General features: G+C 32.6%; 1 protein-coding gene across 1 annotated transcript in view; it reads left to right on the top strand.

Moving 5' to 3' along the window:
• Window positions 1–2,010: 2,010 nt before the first annotated feature.
• Window positions 2,011–9,039, top strand: part of LOC101893262 (SET domain-containing protein SmydA-8) — a 48,966-nt gene continuing 41,937 nt past the window's right edge. Inside the window, exon 1 of the mRNA XM_011295375.3 lies at window positions 2,011–3,054. Coding sequence (XP_011293677.1) covers window positions 2,188–3,054 — 867 coding nt within the window. The 5' untranslated portion in view covers window positions 2,011–2,187. The remainder of the gene's footprint in view (window positions 3,055–9,039) is intronic.

The raw sequence follows: 9,039 nt of genomic DNA, 5'->3' as shown, positions 1-9,039 counted from the left end.
CTAAGTTTGAGAATAATAATACGATGTACCTAGTTGGGAACAAATCGGATACTCCCTTCGAGTGTTATCCAATGTCCAAAGTGACCTAGGGTCTAAAACTGTTATTTCGATGAGTCACGTTTTGGCCGTATCAAAGGATATATACCCTAGGTAGCCCAATGGCTGAGGGACAGTATCAATATTTTTTCATTGTGCAACACAATATTATTATACCCTCCACCATACTATGGAGGGTATATTAACTATGTCATTCCGTTTGTAACTCCTCGAAATACTCATGTCAGACCCAACAAAGTATATATATTCTTGATCAGCGTAAAATTCTATATCGATTTAGCGATGTCCTTCTGTCTGTCCGTCTGTCTCTTGTAATCACGCTATGTTTCGAATGAATTGAAATAGATGCCTAAAATTTTGCACACATGTTTATTCTTTGAGTAGGCAGGTTAAGTTCGTAAATGGGTTTTCATATAGCCCCCATATAACGGTACCCCCCGATATTCGGTATTTTCATGATTTTAGCCAAATTATTTACCGGAATTGTTTCAAATTTGGTATTTGAAGTTCGGAATGGATACCGCAGCCTAAGACAGAAAATTGTCTATGCAGGTCCACGTCTTCATATAACCCCCATATAACGGTACCTCCCGATATTCGGTATTTTGATGATTTTAGCGACATTATTCAACGGAATTGTTTCAAATTTGGTATTTGAAGTTCGGAATGGATACCGCAGCCTAAGACAGAAAATTGTCTATGCAGGTTCACGTCTTCGTATAGCTCCCATATAACGGTACCTCCCTATATTCGATATTTTGATGATTTCAGCGACATTATTAACCGGAATTATTTCAAATTTGGTATTTGGAGTTCGAAATAGATACTACAGCCTATGACAGAAAATTGTCTATGCAGGTCCACGTTTTCATATAGCCCCCATATAACGGTACCTCCCAATATTTGGTATTTTGATGATTTTAGCGATATTATTTACCAGAATTGTTTCAAATTACGTATTTAGAGTTCGTATTGGGAACTACAGTCTCTGATAGAAAATTGTCTATGCAGGTCCAGGTCTTCGTGTAGGCCCCATATATCAATACCTCCCTATATTCGGTATTTTGACAAGTTTAGGTGCAATACCCACCGAAATTGTTTGAGATGTCGTATTTGAAGTTCGTAATGGTTGCTATAGCCTGTGACAGAAAATTGTCTATGCTGATCCAGGTCTTGGCGCAGCTCCGATATAACGGTACCTGCCTTTATACGATATTTTGATGATTTTAGCTACATTATTCACCGTTTATTTCAAGTTTCGAATTTGAATATGATAATGGCTTCTGACAAACCATGCCTATGTAGGTCCACATCGTATAGACCCCAATATATCGGCTATAATCGGTATTGTTAAAATTATAACAAATTTTTTTAAAGATTTTTTTTTTTTAAATTTCCCAATTCGTTCCAAATGGTAGGGGTATTCAAAGTTCGGCCCGGCCGAACTTACTGCTTTTTAACTGATTATAATTTATTTACTTTTTCCTCTAATATATCTTATTTTGCACCGAGTTATTCTCATAAAACGTGAAATAAAGCTTGTGGGAAAAGATTATATATCGGTTATCACATACAACATTTGTATTGATGCTGACTTCGGATATTTAAAACATTTTATAAAATTTATTTTAGGTTATAAATTGCAATATCTCTTTTTAATGTTAAAAATTTTAAATCTTAAGTTGGATTTGGATTTCAAATTTTAAGTTGGATAATTTCAAATATTTTCTAATAAATAAATAAATAATTTCTAATTTGTTGTTGCTCTCATAATTCTATTGATAAAATAAAATATGATTAAAAAATCTTCCCCCTTTCCATGCCCAATAAATCCATTTAATTTCTATAGAACACTGTGCTCTATGTAAAGATTTAAAATCATTTTAGATGAAGGCAAAACAAACCCCCATTCAATGAATTCAGTTGGTATTTGAAATTATCTGCGGGCGGTGGGCAAGCAATGCGAGCAATTTGACAAAATACACGCAACGGACTAAAAATCGGCGATTTCGTTTTATTACTGGTGCGGTGTTTCTTTTTTCTCTAGCCTACCACAGGGAAACTATTATCCAACAATTAATTTGTTTGAAGTGTTTAAAAATTGAAAAAAAATAAATTAAATTAAAAACAATGTCCCTAAAATTCAATACATCGCTTGAAGATTTAAGAAATTTAGTAAATCTCCATTTGGGGGCCAAATTTTTGGAAACTGATCCAAACTGGCAGGTATTGGATTCATCGATTTCGGGTCGTGGTTTATTTGCCAGACGTGACGTTAATGTGGGTGATGTTATTTTACGTGAGCCGGCACTGCTGGCTGGTCCAAAGGCGGGTCAATCGACCAATATCAACACTTGTGCGGTGTGTTATTGCCGACTGGAAGGGAACGATCAAGAGATTTTGTGTAAAAATGGTTGTACCATGCCTGTGTGTGAGATGTGTTGTACCTCAGAACGCCATGTGGGCGAGTGTAAGGTCTTTCGCAAATGGAAACCCAAAGAGAATGGAAAGGTGAATCGCCCTGCCCTACGCATTGTTTCCATAATACGTTGCCTTTTCCTCAATGAAGATCAACATAAGCTGTTGTATGCTCTACAGGCAAATCCGGATAAATACTACAAAGCTGAGGTACAAATGGCGGCGGCATGTTTTGAAGAATTTACCCAGAATAAAGATGTGTTAAATTATTTTTATCGTACAATTTGTGCCTTCAACACTAATGCCTTTGAGGGTAGCAGCTGTGTTGGTGGTCATGAAGTGTTGATCAGGGCCCTCTTTCCAGTTGCTGGCCTTATGAATCATCAATGCACTCCCAATGCCAATCATCATTTTGAAAATGGAGAGACAATTGTCATCACTGCTGCAAGACCCATCAAAGAGGGTGAGGAGATTGTTACCAGCTATTCGAAAATATTGTGGAGTACTTTGGCGAGGAATACTTTCATGAAACTGACCAAACAGTTTGAGTGTTGCTGTCCGAGGTGTATGGATCCAACGGTAAGTTGAGATTGATTTTTTAAAAAAAAATTCAATTTGTGAGAAAGAAGTAAAGGAAAGAAGAAGTTCAGAAAGAGAGAGAGATTTGAAAATGAGTTAAAAAATTATTATTTAAAATTCTCAAGTTAAAAATCTATTTTATGAGAATTCACTATAGCAAAAAAGTCCACAATATTTTTAGCAAACATATTTTATAAAAATTCTTGAGTTACAAAAAAGGAGTTCGAAAAAACCATTTACAGATATTTATAATTTTTTTTAAAAAATTTCATGAAAATAGTTTAATTAAAAAAAAATCATTTTTAATTTTTAAAAATTTTGAAATTAAAAAAAGATAATAAAATGATAAGAAATTCCAATATATTTGGGATACTGTAGTTTTTTGCTCCTTCTAAATAGTTAGGCTTAATCTCAGTATTGCTGTTTTAATAAAAACAACGTTTATTTATTAGTGGTGGAATATGGTAATGCTTACCAGGGGTTAAGGCGAAACTAAAAATAAATTAATTACAAATTTTGAAAAAGTCTACGATATAAAAGACCGATATACAGAGTGAGATAAAAAAACGGCAACAAAGTCAAACGCCATAATTTTTACATTTTTTTTTAAATTTATTGAATGAAAACAAAAAATGTCGGAAATAGCATCAAATTTTAGAAAAAATTTAGATTTGTTCGAATTGGTCATCTTTGGCACGAATTATGGCCTTTAAACTTTAATACACCCTCCAGAAAATTTTTGCGATAATATTCGGCATTTATTCTGATGCCACGGTCGAATTATACGAGAAGAGAGCGACCATCGGCTGTTATGGCAGCCCACACCATCACCATGACCGGCGGTTGAGTTCTGGTGGCCAACCGAACACATTGGTCCACATTTTCAGCTGACCTCTTTGGCAAGTAAATACGATCATTTTGTTTGTTTACAAACTGCTGGACAACGAATGTTTTCTCATCGGAGAAAACCAAATTCGGTAGTTCACCACTTTCGGCCAAGCGAAGCAACTCTTTAGCTCCTTTGAGTCTTAAATAAATATTTTATAAATATCCACAATATATAAAATATATTGTCATAGTATTATATTATTGTTAAAATTTTTTAGAATGTGTTTTTTTGTAATTAATGAGTTTTTTTTAAAGTATTTATAAAATAAAATATATTTAAAAAAAAAATCAAAGATGGCGTAAAACATATTTAAAAAATCTCGATGTTTTTATTTACTAGTTCTTAATGAAAACCCAGAATTTACGAAAAAAATATGTTTAAAAAATATAAAAATCTTCGATATTAAAATATTTTTTTAAAAAACCATGATTAATTAAAAAGACAGTAAAATTCACGATTTACTTTAAACAAATGGGTAATGGAGATCCATGTTTTTAAACATAAATAATATTTTGAAGGGATATGTATTTATAAATATTAATAAAAAAATATATTTTTGCGTTTTACAATGAATCGATAATTTCTATTGAATATTTTTGAAAGATCATTGATCATTTTGAAAGTACTTTTAAAATAAAATATTAAACATTTTAAAAATCTGCAATACTAAAATATTATTTATTTATTTAAAATTATTACATCTAGTCAACGATTTATTAAAAATATTTAAGTAAAAACCGCGATTAATTGTTTTCTTATATAAATCTACAGTTTATTAAAAAATAAAATATTTTATTTAGATAAAAAACATAATATTATGTTTTTTTTTTTTTTTCAAAAAATTAATAAACGAACATTGTTTTTATAAAAACAACAATAATAATAACAGACTGATTTGCAACAATAATATGAATAATATGTTAGAATGTCTTTCACCTTTTCAAATTTTTGGAAAGGAGGTTATATTAACTTTTGTCATTCCGTTTGTAAGCATAAAATAAATTATCAGAGCAATTTGTATTGTGTCTTGGATGGTTGGTATTGAAAATGAGATATATCGGTCCACGTTTTGGTATAGCCCCCATATAACGGTACCTCCCGATATTCGGCATTTTAACGGGTTTTGCCACATTTTTAACGGATTTGTCTAAAAATTGATATTTGTTGGTCATAATGGGTTCTAGCTCCGGTGGCGAAACATAGCATGTTAGGTCCACGTTTTGTTGTAGCTCTCATATAACGGTGCCTCCCGATATCCGGTATTTTGATGATTTGGCACATATTTCTCGATATTCAGTATTTTGATGATTTTTGGAACATTTTTCCATGAATATGTCTAAAAATTGGTATTTGTGGGTCATAATGGGTTCTAAAGTTTGCATCACCCTAAGGTGGAAGGTATTAAAAGTTCGGCCCGCCTGAAATTAATGCTTCTTTAATGGTTTTTTATGTTATAAAGCTATGATTTTTACAAAAGGTTTTACAAATTATTTCATCTATCCATGATAAAAATATTTTCATTGAATATACAAACTAAACAATTTAACTCTAAAATCCTGCAATTGGAATACTGATATCCCAAAATTTTAATTTTGGAAAAGTCTTCATCTCTTTCCAAATAATCTACAATTATGTACTCTCAGTTTTAACTCTAAAAGCGTAAGAACAGGGAATGTAAATGTAGTGAACTCCATGATAATAATAGACCTTATTTCTTAGAAAGAACCCTGATTATTGCTCCATTACTCATACAATATTGCTTTTTTAAAAGAGCCACGGTTTAAACTCTGGGAGCAGAAAAAGTGTTATGGAAATCTACGATTTTTTCCTTTTGTTATTGTGGAAAGACGTAGTTGGAAAGTTTAGGATTAAAATGCAAGTTAGGATACCTTATATTTTCAAACCCTGTTATATTTCAGATGTTTCTTTCTTGTCCATAGCACCAAATTTTGCGAATAATTGTCTGAATTGTCCAAAATTATTATAAATGTCCACAGCTTGTTTCTTCAGACCGTATCTATCAACGCCAATATATGTTTTTTTATTTTTTTTTCAAAATTACTAATGACTGAAATTTAAAAAAAAATGTTCTCTTTTGACTTGTAACTGAATGTTTCGAAACCTTTTCAAATTCAAAAGCTTCGAAGGAAACTATCACACTAGAAATACAGCATATTTTTAGGAGGAATTTAATAATACGTTTTTGTTTTGTAATGCCGTTTGAAATGAGTATTTAGCGACATTATTTAATAGCAAAACAAGAATGAATTAAACAATTAAACTTTAAAAGATTCTGAAAAACACAGACCAATCTTACACTTACTCTAGATGAATGCGAAGTCCAATAGAATTCTTATTATCATTTATACTGTGCTACATTAAAAATAATTCCGGATAAAATCCACCATGATTACGTAAGTAGAGCTAAAAAACGAAGGTGTGTCGGCGTTTTGAAAATTTAAATCAAAAAGTAACCAAAATGGAGGTAGAAATATCTCCCCCCACCCTTGCATACTTTTGGAAATTTTCGGATTAAGATTCCAAACATCGATGTATTTTAGATATACGAGGAATATTTTTTTTGTTTTGACTTACTCCGCAACAGAAAGAAAATAGACTCGAAAGAGCTAAAGAGTTGCCTCGCTTGGCCGAAAGTGGTGAACTGCCATATTTGGTTTTCTCCGATGAGAAATCATTTGTTATCTAGTAGTTTGTAAACAAGCCAAATGATCGTTTTTAGTTGTCAAAGAGGTCATCTGAAAATGTGCACCTTCGGTTGGCCACCAGAACTCAAGCGCCGGCCATGGTGTGGGCCGCCATAACAGCTGATGGTCGTTCTCCGCTCGTATTAATCGACCGTGGCATCAGAATAAATGTCGAATATTATCGCGAAAATATTCTGGAGGGTGTATTTAAGTCTTGGGCACTAAAAAACTTTAGTCGCAGACCTTGACATTCCAATAGGACTCAGCACCATCGCACTCAGCCAACCGCCAGCCAAGGATGGTTACAAAATGAGGTTCCTCGCTCGTATATTTATATATTTAATTAGCGTAAAATTTCAAGACGATTTAGATCTATTGCAGTCATGAGAGAGTAAAAACTTATTAAGATAACAAGCTAAAATTTTGTACACATCAGTCTACAGGCAGATAAAGTTCGAAGATGAGCTATATCGGTCCACGGTATAGTCCACATACAGCCGTACCCCTCGATATTCGGAATTTTGATGATTTTTGGAACATTATTCATCGGAATTGTTTCAAATATGGAGTTCGTAATGTGTACTGCAGCTTATGACAAAAAATTGCTTATGCAGGTCTACGCTTTCGTATGAATCCAATATGACGATATCTTCCGATATTCGGTATTTCCATGATTTTAGCGACATTATTTATGGAATTTTTCAAATTTTTTATCTTAAGTTCGGAATCAGTACTACAGGCTTATAAAGGTCAACGTCTTCATACAAAATTTAACACTATTTGGAATTATGTGAGAGGCACAATTTTGTATGTGAATCATGTTTGTTTATCCAACACAACATCAAGACTATTTCCAAATTTCGGTATACCAGCTGTATTAGTTCACCCAAATCCCAATTGTACCAAATTTAGTACCATGTAGTACACATAAGTACGAATTTCGACAGCTTCCTACCTACCCCCATACAAAGCAATATTATTTTTTTTTCAAATTTCAGGATTCCAACCATCGGTTCTCTCAAAACATAAATGGTACCAAATTTAGCACCGTTTTATTTTACACAGCACAAAAGTAAAAATTTCGAAAACTCTCTGCATTAACCATTCCTGCTCTATATATACATATATCATTCAATTCAATCGTTATCATATTTCCAAATGTCAGGATTCCATCTCCATCGATTCTCTCAAAATTTAAACTGTATCAAATTTAGTACCATTTAGTACACATAAATACGAATTTCGAAAACGACTTACATACCTCAGTTCTACAATGCAATAGTAATATAATTTTTCAAATTTAGGCATTCCAGCTCTATCGGTTCAACCAAATCGAAATTGTTCCGAATTTAGTATCATTTAGTACGTTCAATGAACATAGGTACAAATTTGAAGAACTACCTACATACCCCAATTCTGCTATGCAGTAGTAATTTTATATTCAAATTTCAGAATTCTAGCTTCATCGATTTTCCGAAATTTAAATTGTACCAAATCTAGTACCATTTAGTACACGTATTTACGAATTTCCAAATCTTCCTACATATCTCGATCCCAAAATGCAATAGTAATCTTCTTTCCAAATTTCAGCATTCCAGCTCTTTCGATTCACTCAAATCAAAATTTTAACAAATTTAGTACCATTTAGTACTTTTCATGCACATAAGTAAAAATTGTAGTGCCGACACTAATGTTATTTCCAAATTTCAGCATTCCAGCTCTATAGGTTCACCCAAATTGAAATTGTACCAAATTTAGTACTTTTCATGCACATAAGTAAAAATGTCAAAAACTACCTCAATATATCAGTCATACACTTCGTCAGTAATGTTAATTTAAAATTTAAGAATTCCAGCTCCAACCGCTCCACGACATTTGAATTGTACCCAGTTTAGTACCGTTTAGTACTTTTCGTTACATAAGTACCCACTTCAAAAACTACTTCATTACATCGACTCTGCTCCTCAACCTTGATTTCCATTCCAAATTTCAAGTTTTTAGCTCTAACCGTTCGCATAATACGAAATGTTACCAAATCCAGTACATTTTAGTACCTTTCGTACACTAAGAGTGCTAATTTCTAAAAATATTTTGGTAAATCTATCATACATTTCATCAGTGACTCTCATGCCGAATTTACTGGTTCGTCAAATACAAAGGGATACTACACTTAGTACCATTTAGTACTTTTCATATCATTTTGGTACGAATTTCCTAAAACCCAGCCACATCTGACACCTCTGGACAAAGAGTGACCCTCACCCAAAATTTCAAGATTCGAAAAATTTCAAAAAAAAAAAAAACAAATCAAGATCGAATTCTTCTTTCAATATATATAAGCGTTGCAACTTTTCAAAATGATGGCTCTTCGTGGGGGAGGTACCAGAAGGA

Source organism: Musca domestica, unplaced genomic scaffold (genome assembly GCF_030504385.1).
Source record: "Musca domestica strain aabys unplaced genomic scaffold, Musca_domestica.polishedcontigs.V.1.1 2, whole genome shotgun sequence".
NCBI lineage: Eukaryota > Metazoa > Arthropoda > Insecta > Diptera > Muscidae > Musca > Musca domestica.
The sequence above is the reverse complement of the archived record's forward strand: the minus strand, read 5'-3'. Positions and strand labels throughout refer to the sequence as shown.